Source organism: Metopolophium dirhodum, chromosome 7 (genome assembly GCF_019925205.1).
Source record: "Metopolophium dirhodum isolate CAU chromosome 7, ASM1992520v1, whole genome shotgun sequence".
NCBI lineage: Eukaryota > Metazoa > Arthropoda > Insecta > Hemiptera > Aphididae > Metopolophium > Metopolophium dirhodum.
The window spans coordinates 20095009-20112619 of NC_083566.1; the positions used below are offsets into that span (position 1 = coordinate 20095009).

The window sequence follows — 17611 nt, forward strand, 5'->3', positions numbered from 1 at the left end:
CGGCTGTCTATAACGGACATTTTCTGTTACGAACACGGACAGTAATATTTATTCCAGAAACCTTCATAACTGACAACAGTCTAAGTTGGAACTAAAATCCTATAAAATCCCAGTGTAAGCCCTTCTTTAAAATACAAATTTTATAAATTATGGCATCGAAAGCCCGCCTTTGGGTATATATTATCACCTATATACCAAATTTTAGAACAATGAGTGCGATAGACTTGGCTGTGGATATCACTCTTGTACAGTTACCAACACACATATATTGTCTTTTATCGATATAGATAGACAATATGTAAAACACTAAAGCCTGTCAAATGACATTGTTTATATGGTCCGCGACTGTCCGTTATATACATGTTATTCCACTGCAGTATTTCAATTCGTTATAATTTTTTAGCTGGGCATTTTCATCGTGTACTTGATGGACTACTGCGTCGGATGTGGTTGGTGGATAATGATACTGTATTTGCTGGAAATCGGAGCCTTGTTCATGGTGCGTGGTCGTCCATACAGCGGTGAGACGGTAGTGGCAACGCTGTTTTCACAGGCCAACCATCACCTTCAGGTGTGGATGGCGCCGATGCTGTCGTTCGACTGGAACATCGTCGTGCCAGTGGCTCTCATCGTAAGCTTCGTCAAATAATATATAACAACAAATTGTTGTATAAAATATGCTATTTGAATAGGCATATATGCATGCGTAATATTATTATAATGACGATATTCTTGCCCTCGCAGCTACTCAGCACGTCCGTGTTCAAAAACGGCGGATACCGGTGGCTGTACAACTGGAAAAGCGTGTCTCAGTCCACGTATTGGTCGTCGTCCAGCCGGGAGTTTGGCTGTTTGCTGCAGATCGTCCCTCTGCTCATCGTCCCGTTCGCCGGAATCGTGCAGACTTGCCGGTACCTGGCCACCGGACCCCCGGACTTGTTCGACGTGAGTGCACGTTACATATTGTTATAAGTTAAAATATTATATAATAGCGACGCGGTCCAGCAAGTATTATACTTGGAATTCAGTGGCGTAACTAGGGTTTTTTAAGGGAGGGGGGAGAACGTGTTAATAGTTACTTATACATTTTTATTAAATATTGAAGATAAACAGTTCAAATCGCCATGACTGACTTCATGGCTTAAATCATAGCAAAACCATAAGATTCACTGGCACACTGAATTTTGAATGGTATGCGCGAGTTTAACTATTCACTGCTATAGCTATGAGTTTTTTAGTCTATTCTTATGATTTTTAAAAAGTTAAGATAAGAAACATAATATACACACAATTGTAAATAAATATAATGTCAGGGCCCAAGCAGGGGATGTCATAACAACACATTCCCCTCGTATAGCGTATACCACTGGTACCGGCGGTACCGCCACACTGGTATACATCACACTGAACAATACCGTTTGCTTGCTCTGTCCTTAAACAGCGGATCCAGATGCTGTACCGGCCAGTGATTGAGACCCGCAGACCACCGGAAAGCGGCGAGGCGACGTCCGAGGCGGGCGTGAACGGCTCAGCGGCCGTGCAGATCGAAGACCCGCCGCCCAAGTACACGCCGCCGCCGTCATATTCCACGGCCACCGGAGCAAGGTCTTTACGATTCACTGAATTAGTAACGGTTTACGAGAACGACTAACAGTAGTTTTAGTGTAGTGTATTTTCTATCATCGCACGCTCTGCTTTACACGACTATATATATATATATTATTATGTATTTACGTCATTTATTCTTGTACATATTATTATTTTTGATAATCACTATGTTAATGTTGTGATATATTTTTTTGTCATATTTTTATACCTATAATACCACCTAGTCATTACTCTTTATCTCAGACTGTTGAATGCAAAATTAAATGTAAAAAAAAAAAGTTTAATACTGATAATACATTTTTAACGTGTACCTAATATATATAATATATTATATTATAAAACGATAATGATATAATAACACGTATTTAGAAAAAAATTAACATTCTTCGTAGTAATAATATGTAGACATATATACCTATTCCTTGTCTTTTAATATGCATGCGATTTACACATGGTGGTTTTCTTCTTGACACTTGGCACGGACACTTTAACGCACACCGCTTGGCCTCGTCGCTGGCAACTTTATCACTGCTTGTCGGCGACGACCGGCCGCCAGACTTCCGAGTGCCTATGCACTCATGCACACTCACGACGAAACGAACCGTTATCAACTGTGCGCGCTCGCGTGTTTGTTTTTCTTTTGCTATTATAGAATCGCGAAAATGTTGCGGCAGAGCATCCGGCGGAGCGTGCGCAGGTTGGCGCACGTACTCGGCAACCACCATCAGTCGGCGATACTCGGTGAATCTTCTTCGTCGTCTTCGTCGGCCGCCGCGCGTACCGTCCAAGCGGCGACGACGTCTTCGCACCACCATCAGCAGACCACAGTCCTCTCGGGGACGACGCAACCGCCGCCGCCGCAGGACGTCCAACAAACTTCGGCCGCGTCGTCTCCGCCGCCCGACTACACGACCGTGCTGGTCGAGATGAACAGGGACGACGACGACGCCGTTTCCGTCACGCGGACCGTTTGCGGCGAATCATCGTCCGCGTCCAGTCTGTCCGACGAACAGAGCACCAGCATCGAGTGTCTGATGGAACGGGCCGCGCCTATCAACGTGGACCGGACAGGACCGGTAGCAGCTACGGCGGTGGCGTCGCAGTAGTCCTGCGCAAGGGAATTGCGAATCTATATATAATATTATGAAATACCTCTACCGCCGTCGTGCCGAGAACAAAGCCGTTCACACATGGCTTTGGGAATGTAAATACATTTTTGTAAATAGGAATTAAATCGATCGTTTTTTTATGTTTACAAAAAAAATAAAAAACAAAATGACTGTGATAATTTTTTTTATTATTATTATTATTTAATAATTATTTTTATTTTAATTATTATTTTTTATACGCTCGAATAATATTGTCTTCATTACATTTTAAGAGCCAATACATAAGTATATAATATGTGTATATTTTATTATAATAATAATAATAATAATAATAATAGATACTGATGAATACTATTAATAAATAATATAATAATTATCGTATTATATAATATAATATAATATTGTTGTATATTATTTACGGACTAAAAAAAACCTGTACGCGGACGTTTGTTTGATAAGGTGATATGGAAATAATTTCCCGACAGCTGGTATTCCGGCGATTGAGCGCCATCACGACTCGTAGTCGTAGTGTCGGTCCGAGTTCATGTACTGATTGGATCCGGTCGGGTTCGAGTTGTCCGCGCTGCTGTTCTGCTTCCTCCGAGCCGGTTTCGTGGACCCGCGACACTTGGCGATGAACTTGAGTTCGTCTTTGAACTCGCTCTTGAACGACACCTGCGGGGGCGGATGGAACATCAGTCAAGCGTATTATATCGGTGGTTAAAAAGCCAACACTGCAGTCGTAACCGGAGACACTTTTAAAATGATATTTAGCGACACGACCGCGTGTTTTCATCGATTATTATTATTACATTTTTATTTTTTCACTTTGTTTCATTTGACGGCATTGAATGGCATTCTTATCGAAACGTTTCGATGTGGTTAACAATATTTTTATAACGTAAGCTTAATAATGATGTTCAAATAAAGAAAAATAGAAAAATTATATGGTAATCATCGAAAACACAAGAAAATCATATTACGTTTTATTATTCGTCGCGTAGTACATGATTTTCAAAGTTGGCCTTCTGAACCACACGGATGTGTTGGCCGTTGGGTATAAAAAATAATATTATGTCGATCAGTGGCACTATATATGAGGCACTATATATGATACGTGTACGAACCTTTTCTTTGCTGGTCGTTTTCCACAGCGTCCAGAACATTTCCATCGCCGCAAGTATGGCGGCAACGACGACGCCACTGCACAACACAATGAAAACGCCGCCCACGTTTTTCATACTCAACTCGCTGGCCTCGTTATTGTCGGTGTCCTACATATTATTATATTTTATTAATACAAAGGGTGTAAGGTGCAACCGCTCTACACCCACCCCCCCCCCACACTCCCTCAACAATCACATGGTTCAGGTCTTATACTAGGAAATATTATATAGCATTATGTAGTTTATATATATATATAAATATTCCATGTTGGGGCGTTGGGCGCAAAGTATGAGTATGATTAAGAGGACGACGCGCCCACATGACGTGTTGTTTCCGTCTTACAGGTGTGTAACATAGCAAATTTACGTTCAGCAGTTCTCCATCGGCTTATATAGTTAGTTTTAATATCAGAGTGAATTTAATTATTATTAATCATAAAGCTATAACAACATGTCTTGTGTAAAATGCGGGAAAAATGTTTATGCGATATTTTAATTTTTAAGCGAGTTAAAATTACAATATTTAAAAATACTCATAACTCATTTCAAAATATCAGTAATAACATTGTACAACCTTTATTTTTATTTTTTTAGAGGAAAACTATTCATATTACTCATATTAGGTTACTCATATTTGGAGGAAAATGATCCCTCACCGGACTAGGCGCTGCCTTACTAAAACTATGTACCTATTACGACCCGACCCGTCGTCTAAAAGTAGGTTTCCGGGTCAACGACGATTCTGTGCGGCATGCCGTATATGCACGCGAATAACTAATTTATTAATAATTTACTAATACACTAACCTGACATGCTCCGCCCCCGCGTTTCTCTTTCCACCATTTGTTCTTCAACGCCGTCAGTTTTCCCTTCTCCTGCAGGCTCAATATGTTTGCGCTCAGAACGTTTCGAAAACTCGAGTCTGTGTTAACACAACGACACAAAATTTACAAATCGGCTAATATGTAGTGACAAAACATAATATATGACGTTATAAATTGTTTTTTTCAACCGCACACAATATTAGATAGAATACTTTTTTTCATCACAATCCCGTAGCCTTTGTTGTCCAACAGTCCACCAATTTGAGCCAACTTGCAGTTCCGCTCGACCATGTACCTATATAATATATAATATGCAAGTATAGTGGGCAATCATATAAATGTGAAATGTCGTACACCCAGCGGTTCTCAACCTGTGTGGTCCAATAGCGGCCGGGGGATCATAACGCAATCGTGTCGGGGGTCCGCGATGCTATCATCTTTCTGACACCACACACACCATCACGATCGCTATACATGATGACTGTATATGACGGTTATAATTATATTTTTATTAAAGCGTATAAATATATTATCTAATAGGTAACTAACTTATTACGAATCATCTCTTAAACACGTCTTTATTCCTATGATAAGTGTTACGTCGTCACCATAATCCGTTGTATAAATAAATGCATTAGACGTGTGATTTGTATTTCGTATTGTTGTAGCTGATATTTTTGTAAAATTTGTAATAAAAAAAAGAATTTTTTCTCCAAAACGTTGTTACAATATGTAATAGTTTTTAAAATAAATAGGTACCTAGTAAATTATAATATTAGCAACCAAGTATACACCGGACATCCGCATAATATGTTTTCTCCATCATACAGACATAGGTAAAAATGTGCGTTAAGTAGGTAGTTCCAATACTGTGTCATTATAGCTTTAATATATACAGTGAATTGACTCATTACCTTCAAAGTAAGAACACAACCTTTGTTCTCTCGTCGGTTTTTTACGACTTTTTAATTTTCGGGTGAGTTACTCATGTACAATGTGGCCATGTGGGTACTGCTCTGTTGTAAAGTAGGTGTCGAGTGGGTCGTTGGATGTGTTAAATTTCAATTCGATAGTAAATCTTTGCATACGAAAGACAATTCCGAGCGAATACGGTTGTCAGCCTATTATATTACCTAACCTATTATATTACTATGTATATTTTATTACATACAAACATTTGGGGCTGTTGATAAACCAAGAAAAGACCAAATTTATGTTCATGACTAGAGAGGTACAAAATGTTGAAGATGAATCCGACTTGGAAGTTAATGGGATATTCTTTCAACAAGTACAGGACTTTAAATACCTCAGTGTCAACATAAATAATAGAAACTGTATGCATGATGAAATTAAACTCCGTCTAAAAGCTGGAAATGGATGTTATTTTGCTATGGCACATCTATTTAAGTCAAAATTATTGTCCAGGAAAACGAGAGGGAAAAACTATATACTACGTATCTCAGACCAGCTGTGTCATATGCTTGTTGTACCTGGACTACAACAGCAGGAGATGAAAATAGGCTAAATATCTTTGATAGAAAGGTGTTAAGGAAAATTGATGGTCCTGTCTATAACCCTGATACTCAAATGTGGCAGAGAAGATCAAATGAACAGGTACAACAAGTGTATGGAAAAGGAAGTATTGTACAATTTGTTAAAAATGTGAGACTGGAATTGGCAGGTCATGTCTGGAGAGCCAACAACAGCATTGTCAAGGTACTTGTGAACAATGTGAACAGGAAAAGACAACGTGGTAGACCAAAGCAACGGTAGTTAGATGTAGTCAAAAGAGACTTACAGGAGTTGAGACCAGATTGGCATGGGGACCTAATCGTGCATTTAATAAGGAGGAGTGGAAGAAATTAGTATTGGCAGCAAAGGGCCTAAATAATGCTAAAAAAAAATGTATATTTTATGATATTACTGCTATTAAAGTAATTTATTTTACTATTAGTAGGTAGTTCAGTAAGTTGAATTAATTTTTGCCGAAAACATTGCATTTGAAAATATCATTGTCATAGGCGCAACTAGGCCAATATTTTGTAAATTAACAATAATTTCAAATGTATATTTAAATTACTGATAGTTCAGACTTCGACGTGGGTCCACCTCTCCTCTCTCAACTATACCCAAATCAATAATATCATTACAATTATTTGTATTCGGTTGAGTAAGTAGACACTTTGGATACTAATAACTCTAAACAGGAAGACTTAAATCGTTAATTTCTTATTAAGGAGTTAAATTTTTTTTTTAAATACTCTGAGTACAAACTAAATTAATCTAAGATTTTAGGCACCGTGAATTTTAATTTGCCCTGGGACAGCTCTAGTGGAGAACTATACCAACTTGGTATTAATATTTAGTATCCTGTGTTGGCTACAAACACAATATAAACAAACGTACCCAAACGAGTTATTTATATTTATTATAATATTAATTATGACTAACTGGTTACCTATTTGTTGATTTTCTTATTAATGTTATTAGCTACCGTTTTAATTTTATTCAAAATACATTTGTATAATATACATAAGTTTTTACTTTCGTGAATAATATTTATATTTTTCCGATTACTGTTCTAAATTTTATTTTCTAAAAGTCTTGTGACACAATAGGTTAAGAATCGCTGTGACGTAGTTAGATATTATACGATTAGCTTCAAGTAAAAATAGACTTTACTGTAAAAATCAATATACACTTCTGACAAATTGCACATGTATAGCACCTATATCGAACGATTGACGATAATATTATTTACTGAACTCACAATTTTGGAAAATTAAATAAAATTATGTACCTATATATCATTTTAATTTATTGCACATGGTTACTGCTATACTTATAATACTCACTCGATTGACGTAGACTCCATAAAAAACGCATAATTTTCCCTGAGTACTTTGTCAACGCCTTCGTCATTACTCGAAGTGTACCATGGCTGGTTTTTTTGTAAAATATCATATATTTTTTTATAAGTAGGGTTTGTTGATTCCTGTGGACATATACATTTAAATTATTCGTTTACAGTAATATACAGCGTTCAGCTCATGTAGGTACAACGTTATTATATAGTTCATTAGTATACCAATTAGGGAGTATTATGTATTTATGTATTTTATAATGGTGCGACATAAATTGTATGATGAATTATAGAACCCGAACAGTAGACGATAGGTAGATTGGCACTACGGCGGTGGCGCTTATCAGTGAGTGTAGCCCAAACTAGTCAAATGTTTTTTTTGGCCATGCTGTTTAAGTTATTTAAATTTAGACTATTATACATATTTTGTTTGTACATTAATTAATAAAATCTGTAATAATTTGTTGTCATATAAATATTTTTAGCAGAATATTTGCTTTTAAACTATTTACGTAATATAATTTTTTAAATGTTTTGTGACAACCGTTGATTTGTTGATATATTTGATAATAACAACAAATTACGGACTTTCAATGTCTTTCCTTATTTACGCCACCAACTATCTGACTCGTACTGACTTCTATACTCGTATATAATGGTAATTGTTCATAATATAATATGTACGTATATGTTTATGTATAATGTATACCTATATGTATATATGTAAAACTCAAGTACATAGTAATTACTATAAACCCCTAACAATATGTATGAAAATAGGTTACAAAAGGAATGTTTAAATTTAAGATAATGAATAGAAATAAATTTACAATTTTAAATGTATGATAAACACAATATTTTAGTTTAATACATTTTAATAATAATAATTATAGTAATATTGTGTTTTTTAATATTTGAATAAATCATACCCTGAAATATTCCTCAGTAGATCCTCTCTTCTTTAAACCGAACGTGATAATGTTTTGATTGTTCACTAAATCCTCTACGTTTTTGAACGGTTCTGACACACTCTCGACGGTCAAAAACGCAGCCAAATTGGCAGTGTAAGACGAAACCATGATGAGCGTAAAGAACCACCAAATTCCTGCGACCAGTCTAGTGGACACAGCGCTACATGAAATTGAAATAATAAGATTATAAATTCTTCGTAATAAATCATGACTAAGCTCTATGTATAGAAATCACAGTCACTAATAAAATTTCGAGATTAAAGCCAATAAATTAAAATTAAAAAAACAATTGTTATAATTTGTAATATCTAACTGATGACCGTGCATTTGTTGTTTAATTTTTTGGTATTTCTGGGGATACAATTTCGGGTCGTTATATGTGTAAAAGTCTCATCGTACTTACATCGGAGCGATGTCGGAACCTTGTTGCATCAGCGATCCAATCGTAAACCAAAACGCATTTGACAGGCTGAACTGGTTTTCCAAATACTCAGGCTCTTCAATGCACGGGTAAGGGTTGGTCCACTCGTACGGGCTGATCCTGGCCATGATGAATAGCAGAACAGACACGCCGCAGTAGGCCGTTATCACCCAGAGCCAGACGAAGGAACTGAACGGCGCCAAAAATGAAAACAGACTCGGTGAACTCTTTGTTGACTTTTTGTACAATATGCTGATGCCTGAAGTATTTACCACAAAAACAGACTTAATAAATTATTTTAAAACTTTTCGTCGGTCTTGCAATGCAATAAATTAATTTTTTTACAATTTTTATCAACGTCCCTCCAGACTTTATTTCAGATTTCGTTTTGAAACACTACGGTTCTCACTGCTGTGCTACTAGAAATATTCCTCAAGGAACGTTCACCGGAACAAGGGATATCTCGAAAATATTGTAATAACTATTGAGAAATTCTTTAAAAATAAAAAAAAGACACAAATACAACGATACCTATTAAGGAAAATGATTAGTTTACAATCTAATCCTCACAGTTTACATTGACAACTGACATAAAAATGTTCATAACTTGTTTCAAAAAAAAAAACCATATAAGGTTCCATAGGTTCAATATTCTTACCTCTAATTTTAAAAATAACTGATTTCAATGGATTGATCATAGCGTACAATCTACTATGTTATACATTAGTAAAACGGAGACAACATGGGAATATGTGATTATAATGGTTCTCTTAATGTGTTTTCCTTTTTATTCTTAATCAAATATATACTGTAAAGTTTTACTTTCTCCTCCATAAAGATTCGAAAAATGGGAAAATTCGATTTAAAATTTTTATGCGTCAGACTGTCACAATATTATAATTTCTCACTATCGATGATGAATTCCATAAGTGCAAGATTGAGATTATAATAAATTAATAATTTATCATATTATATTTTGGCAATAATTGATTTTTTTCTTTTACATTAAATCAAAATCGTTATTTTAAGATGCTTCGAACTAACAATAACATACGGTCGCTTTAAAACGTAAATAATTAACGTTAAAAATAATAAATTGTGTTCATCAATAATATAATAATAATAATATCGTTGTAGTATGTACCTATTTTGCCTACACAACACGCCGTACAACGTATTATACAACTATCAAAGAATGCGTATAGCTCACAATACTTGCTTAAAAATTTAAATTTTAGAAAACCCTACTTTAATATTCTTAATATCAAAATAATATTTGATAATAAGTCAATTCACTCTAATATTAAAAATACCTGCAGAGTAAAATAGATTATTCTATCTAATGTAAAAGTTGCTGTGTCGTGTACTCGTTTGTTATAGTAATTAGTATGACTATAGACGGGGACTACGCATATACTTATGCATGCACACCTTTAAACTTCAGACAGTTATTACAGGTGTTTGATACTTTTATAGTTATACAGGGTGATTCGCCAAGCATGCTTAACCTCATTTTTCCTTAAATAGTTAATTAATTCAAATTCAGACTTTTGGAATTTTTATAGATAGCTACCTACTTAAATACCATATTTTCAAATTCTTGAGATTATTCGTTGTCTTGTGGTGAGGAAAATTTCTGGTTTTTAAATGAGAAACTTTTTTTACTGTAAATTATTTAGTGAATAATTGTATTGAAAATTGTTATGCTCTTGATTCGAACGAGTGGTTTCTCAGTTGTTAAAACTTAAAATGTTTATACTAAAGATACCTTAAAAGCAGTTTTAAAAATATAAAATAGATGTGTGGTTAGATATAATATTCATTATACCTGGACAATTTAAAAAAAAAATGTTGATAAATTAACACGAATTACTATCGTTTCCAAAACACTGTAGTTTCCATATCTTCGAAATCCATTATTATGGACCTATTATCCCTATAATAAAAATTATTTACAGTAAAAAAGGGGTGTTCTCATTTGAATAACAGAAGTTTATATCCCTGCAAGACACGCTTTAAGTATAGTATAAAAAACTCAAGAATTTAAAATGTTGTACTTAAGTATATCATTTAAAAGTTCCAAAAAACGAATTTTAAATAATTGCATTATTAATGAAAAAAAGGTAGTGAACATGCTTAGTAAATCACCCTGTACAATTCATTCCGTAGCACACTTACCCAAGTTCATAAATGGGCTGGTGAAATCCACGTCGTGTTCTCGTTGTCTAGTGATGGTGATATCGGCAATGGCGAGATCAGCTTGCTGCAAAAATGCACGATTATTAAAATAATTCTAACTGTATGTACCTACCATATTTAGGTATTACTAATATTTATAGTTTAAAATAAAATTAAACATTATGTGGATGGCGTCTTACGAGTAGTGATTTTTTCAGTTACTTTTACTATCGGAAGTATGATTGATTGGTGAACCAATATAATATAGAGAAGTAAGATATGTTATTAAAGTAATATAATAATCTGACTTAGCTACTCATATTCGTCACCAAAAATTCTTGCTGTGTATTAAATTTAAACGAGTAAGCTATTAACATAAAAATTATGACAACAATTGAATAATATGAACACATTTATGAATATACTGACATTTTTGTATTAAATTAACTGATAATTACACGCAAACGTAAAAGTAATTCATTTTTATTTAACTTTATAATATAATTATTATAAAAGCCACTTAACAATTATGTTATGGATAGTGTTATATGTTAATTATTTTAAATTACACTTATAATATCAAGGTGATATTTATAATATTATGAATTTTAATTAAATATTCTAGGAAAATATTTTTACGTTCTATATAAAATATTTGTTTTTCACATATAATAACGATAATTAAGTAAATTCCTGCAGTGTTATTATTAATTTTATTCTTAATTATATTATATTATGCACTTCGTACTTACTCCATTTATAACTTCCCCGATCATTCCATTCCACTTTTTAGTTTTTTCGTCAGGATATCCGCTGTTGAAATCTTCTTGTATTATGAACGTATAATTGAAACCGCTCATTTCACTAAGCTCTTTGATCAAATCTATCCCGAAACCCTCGTAACGGTCGTTGCCTTCCAGGGTATTGCTGGAAAGTTTGACCATACCATACGGTTTTGTCTGTGAATTAGAGCAATAGTCATAATAGCAATGATTTGAGTAGTATGTAAGTACAATAATTAATAGGATCCTCAGATGTATTGCGTATTATAGGTCCAAGATAATTCCTTTTGTGTGACCTGACAGTATTAAAAAAAAAACCCAGTTATGTAATAAATTGTCCTGTGTTTTATTAGAAAGTCCATGGTTTTGTTATATATATTATTATATTTAACTAGCTATGTATGGTGTCTTTAATTTAAATTTAATATATTTTAAAGTTTCTAATGTTTCTATAGTAATTAATGATTATGTTCAGTAAATATAATTAGTAAATGGTTTACAATATAATATTACCTAGCTGAAACATTGGAATAATTTAATAATTACAATTATTTTATAAATATAATAAACTTAGATAGTAGAATAATTGTTTTGGTTTTCAAGTGTTGCATAATAAAATCAAGAAAGATTATAATTGTGAACAAATATTTATTTTTTTGACTGGGTTCAATATAATATTATGGCTTATGGGTGTATACAAGATTTGTGGTGTATTTTTGTTTTAAATATCTGAGCATCCTAGTTAATGTATAGGTAAAAGTTTAAAAATTAGTGCTCACCAACGCCGTAATGACGACAAACGACATGTTCCTCAAATCGAATTCTTTCCCACCCGGCACCGATTGCGATTGGGGTGTCGCCGAAACGTTAATTCCGGTTTTTGTGCTCCACGTGCCCGTCACACGCAAACCGTTCTGCGTCAAGTCCACCAGTTCCAATTCGATGTCCGTCCGGAAACCTTCTTGGTCGAACTTTATCTTGCCGGTGAGCCCTTTGAAGTCTTTCTGAATTCGATTATTTTCATTTAAGGGTCATTAGTCGAGGTTGACTCAAGGATGGGAAATTCTCGGGAACGGCGAGAATATTCCCAAGAATTTCCATGAGTGCCAACCTTAAGCCAACTTAATTGTGCTTGACTACGACGTATATTATCATACTTAAAAAGTTATTATTACTTACGGCCATTTTCATATAGTTGATCAAAGTTAATCCGTGCTTCCACGAAAGGCTGGAATTGCACGGAGTCGGTGTCTTGTTGATTTCGAACTCTTTTCTCAGATTGTAAATGGACGTCGTGAACAATTGCACGGCATCGTAGATCAGAGCGGACTCCAACTGTGCACAAATATAATACGGTTAGCTCCAATATGGCAGTATACAATAATATATTGTTCGAATTTATTTCGCGTTTCGAATTATTATTTAGTTCATTATATTATTAGTGATTATACATTTTATTTTAATTATATACTAGCTGATCCGACCACGATGTTTCAAATTTCAGAACTATGAGTGCGATAGTATCACACACACACACACACACATAAACAACCATTGCTTTTCATTAATATTATAATTTATAGATGATAATTTATGTGAGCTTTGGGTGTAACGATTCTTATATTTAATACGAGTATAGTATGGCCAACGGTCGCTACTTCTAACCTGGATAGTCTCGGGCAACACCGTTTTGTCATCTTGTTCGAGGGGGCTTAAATTGTCGGTCCACTGCGACACGGTGTTTTGGAATTCGCTGTCGAGTGGCCTCACCAACCTCATGCCAGTGATGTTGGTGCCGCTGTACTTGAACGCATCCAAGTCCAAGGTGTGCATGTCCTAAATCAAATACGATCCACACCCATTCATCAAACGTATATAACGCGTAAGCTACGATATATAATAATATTATTGAAATAATTTGTCCATGAATCATTGTGCTTACCAGAGACGCGATTATAAAATTGTGTTCAGATCCCATGAGGCCCACTTGCTGCGCTTGTAACAATACTTCCGACAGTATGCCGAACGAACAGTCTAGTAGTATTTTTGTTTCTCCGGAATCTTTAATCTCACGAAGTTCTTTTCTGAAATAAAAATACTTATTAATGTAATAACTTCTTAGCAGTCGTGTTAATAAGTCTATATGCACGTATCATATACAATCGCCGTCGCCATAATAAATTATTTTATCATAATATCATCAATGTAAAAATAATCACGGTAAATAATGTCCAGTATACTGTTACCAGCTATAGGTACATAATATTATATATTTTTTCATCGTATATAGGTTCATTAATTAATATTTATAAATTATGTGTCATATTTATGTTATAATTGATTCATAATGTTTATGCAAAATAATTTAATTGTATACCTACATTATAAAATTAAAATCGTTTGAAGTAAAATAGGGAAAAACAGGTAATATGAAAAAAAAATATATGAATAGTAAACTAAAGGTATGTTTGTTAGAAAATACGTATTATTTTAACAAATTGGTATTTATATTATTATTTTGAAAATCTGAAACATTTATATAATATAAATTCTATCAGAGTACCATTGATTGTTATTCATAACGTACATGGGATATTAGGATATACAATTTTATTCATATAGCAATATTTAATTTACTTTCTCTAGATATCAGCAATTCCTACTCTCGTCTTTAGACCTTAATACAGAGTGTTTACAATGTTGAAACATAAATCATCATAAATAAAAAATAACTATACATGGGTGCTGTATAATGTATATATTTGTATTAAAAATTATATAATGACATATTATATGATTGAATACATAGGTACTATGCGTTTCTTATTATTCAGTAATTACCAATTACCAGCGATTAACATACCAATAAATAACGCAATAATAGTACCGTATTATTATAATGAATTAAATGCATTTTGTCATTAATTGTTATTACATTGTCTTTCTCACATTAATTGTTCCGTGTTCGTATAATAATAATACTACATTATTCGAGGTTTAGCTTTTAATGACTCTCAATAATATTACCTGTTTATGATAAATATTATATTACACATTATGTGTTTGTTAATAATTGCTTATAATATTATTTTTTACTATATTACAATTTATGACGTGCGCGATATATTATACTCCGACGGTCGACGAAGATGTGATGTCATGTGATATTACAATACAGGTAATAATGTAATATATTATTATAACGACATGCGCTGTTATCTAACCATAATTTACCGATAATTAGGTCCTGGACTGAGCTGTCTGATGCGAATAGGATGATTCGTCGGTGGTGACTTCAGGATGTTTGTGATTTGCATTAGACTGTCGTTGTTTTCGTAGATGATGGTGAAGCTCTTCCAGTCGACGGCAATGATGATATCGATTAGTGCCTGCGTCACATACGGATACGGAAACTCACCGTTTATTATTCAGAGTTACTATATTTGTATAATGTAAATATTAGGTACCTATATTGTTATTTGTTAATTGTTAGTACCTATATACGTTTCAGCTTAATAGCCGGGTTCCCACGACTTTTGTAATAGACGAATATCCGTTATTCATTGATACTATCGCCATGTTGTGGGGACCGAGTAGGTATTATTGCACTAATGTTCGGTAATTTGGTGTTTTTTATACGCCACATTTCCGCGGATTGTCGGTAAAGTGATGAGAATATAAGAAATACAATATATATTTGTAAAATAGGTACACGAATAGTGCGAATGCTTTACTATTCGTGTAATTTTATGAATATTCGAGTATTTGAATAAATCAATCACTTAATATTAGTCGTGGGAACTCGGCTCTAGATATATACAGTATAGGTATTATAATAAAGCAATCACTTCAGACAAAGTGCTCGGGTGAGGGTACAGATTAATTTGACAAGACCCTCGTTTTTGGTTGATGTCCCATCGTGTCTGTATGTGAGGGATTTCCTTGTAGTCGCAAATTGATTGCACGATGGGAGCCGTGTCTCCGGCGGATGGGCCGAACATGCCAGTCACGCCCTCGGTGAGCATTTCACATACTTGGAACGATAGTAAAGAACAACAACTTTATAGCTGGTTAAATAATACAGTATAACATCACGCTTACCATGGTGCTGGGTCTCGAACGAATCGTAAAGAGGCACTATTTTGCTGATGACGTCCAACTCAACACCACTGGCAATCATTTTGGCCTTAGCAACGTCCACAGAAGACTTAAAGGCCGTCTCCAACATCGAGTTCTCCTCGTTGTACAAAATCCCTGAAGATATTTTTATGATATCACCACTTAATAGTTTGTGTTTATATTATAGTCAGTGTTTTATAAAAGACTCATTATATAGATATCCGTTTTTAATGCCCTTTGGGCCGTTTTGGATAACATTAAAATGAATCAAACGAGAAAACTTTTAAAAGGAAAGTTCTTATTTATTTACATGATAAAATTTCAAAGTTTAACGAAACTCTTTACCCTGAAACGTATTATTAAAAGATTATACATTTTCATTTTTCACTAAGTCAGTGAGTGTTTTGCTTAATAATTATGTTTAGTACTCACAAACCAGACGGTATTATTATAATAAAATATAAATAATTTTAAAAATGTTTTCAACATAATCGTTATACAACATCAAATTCGGATTACGATAGAATAATAACGTTGATTGAAATTCAATTATTATTATTCCATTGATTGAAATCAGCGACACACACCTCACACATGACACATATGGCATATTATAGGTATAATATATAATATATGGCTATGCGAGTTTTTAAGTTTTTAAGCGTTTTACGGTTATATCGAGCAGCAGTGTAATTGTATACTACTCGATCATTTATTCCGTTCATATACGGAGTATTAGCGTATACCAATCTAATATGGATGATCAACGATATGTTTTGTCATTATACTATAAATAATGATAGGTAATAATAATATGTATAATAACACATATATTTCATTATGTTATATAATAATAAAGTTATGGTTTTTATGCGGAATATTTGGCGGAGGAGGTGAAAAGAAATATTTTTTTTAACCCATTTCAGGAAGCGTTTTAACACCCAAATCACCCACCCCATCTCCGCTGTTTACTAGTGTTTACGTTCCTGGATATATTTAGACGTGTATAATGTATATACTATGTGGGTATTCACACTATTCTCATACGTATTACTCATACTATTCTCATAGATCATATTATTATAGTATCATATTAAAATGTGCATGAAATAACATAAAAATAAATAATATTTCGTTCTCACCCAGAGTGATGGTCGTGTCGCCGGCGCATCGTTTACCGCCGGCCAAAATCAAAACGAACGGCACCAATAAACCAACGATCGCGTTCATCGTTGTCCAGGGACAGAGAAAGGGAAGAGCGAAAAAATTCACCGCGATCGATATCGCGTCGGAGAACGTACATATATACGCATATGAATTTAAAAATTTTCTATCCGGCCGAAACTCGTGACACGCGCGCGTGCGATATAATATAATATCAAATTTGATCCGTCGAACGATCGCTCGTCACTGCGTTACACGACGATATTATATGTACACAGATCGTGTCCGCCCCCCCCCCCCCCCCCCAGAGTGGCTTACGGATATTTCTGGCACGTTTTTGCGGTATTATTTTTAGTCCAGGACGAGAGGCTTGCTGCAGCGCGGACCGCGGGAGACGGACTACGTT

The 17611-nt window shown here is 34.3% G+C and overlaps 2 protein-coding genes across 5 annotated transcripts in view; one reads left to right on the forward strand and one right to left on the reverse strand.

Annotated features, from left to right (window-relative positions):
• Positions 1 to 3116, forward strand: part of LOC132948373 (sodium-dependent transporter bedraggled) — a 90098-nt gene extending 86982 nt beyond the window's left edge. For all 3 annotated transcript variants that reach the window (XM_061018803.1, XM_061018804.1, XM_061018805.1), the window contains 4 exons: positions 404 to 631; positions 745 to 945; positions 1442 to 1605; positions 2261 to 3116. In XM_061018803.1, the coding sequence (XP_060874786.1) occupies positions 404 to 631; positions 745 to 945; positions 1442 to 1605; positions 2261 to 2714 (1047 nt within the window). In that variant the 3' untranslated portion in view covers positions 2715 to 3116. The remainder of the gene's footprint in view (positions 1 to 403; positions 632 to 744; positions 946 to 1441; positions 1606 to 2260) is intronic.
• LOC132948374 (glutamate receptor ionotropic, kainate 2-like) lies at positions 2885 to 17469 on the reverse strand. 2 transcript variants are annotated; one of them, XM_061018806.1, is made up of 17 exons: positions 17184 to 17468; positions 16024 to 16176; positions 15771 to 15955; positions 15157 to 15311; positions 13865 to 14006; positions 13588 to 13758; positions 13102 to 13257; positions 12702 to 12926; positions 11893 to 12099; positions 11141 to 11225; positions 8945 to 9221; positions 8500 to 8701; positions 7563 to 7702; positions 4920 to 5002; positions 4690 to 4805; positions 3845 to 3991; positions 2885 to 3392 (listed from the first exon to the last, which is right to left on the reverse strand). In XM_061018806.1, exons 1-17 carry the CDS (start codon positions 17269 to 17271, stop codon positions 3228 to 3230), a joined length of 2697 nt encoding a protein of 898 aa, XP_060874789.1. In that variant the 5' UTR covers positions 17272 to 17468; the 3' UTR covers positions 2885 to 3227. The 2 variants fall into 2 exon arrangements, with proteins under 2 accessions (XP_060874789.1, XP_060874790.1); XM_061018807.1 differs by lacking the exon at positions 2885 to 3392 and having other exon boundaries at positions 3849 to 3991; positions 4901 to 5002; positions 17184 to 17469.
• Between the last annotated feature and the right edge of the window lie 142 nt (positions 17470 to 17611).

Bases quoted from the DNA above. Each gene is read 5' to 3' on its own strand.
- LOC132948374 (XM_061018806.1), bottom strand. From the start codon at position 17,271: ATGAACGCGATCGTTGGTTTATTGGTGCCGTTCGTTTTGATTTTGGCC. The intron at 16,177-17,183 runs GTGAGAACGAAA...AAATATCTTCAG, and splicing joins CGACACGACCATCACTCTGG to GGATTTTGTACAACGAGGAG. The intron at 8,702-8,944 runs GTAAGTACGATG...AATTTCATGTAG, and splicing joins GGTTCCGACATCGCTCCGAT to CGCTGTGTCCACTAGACTGG.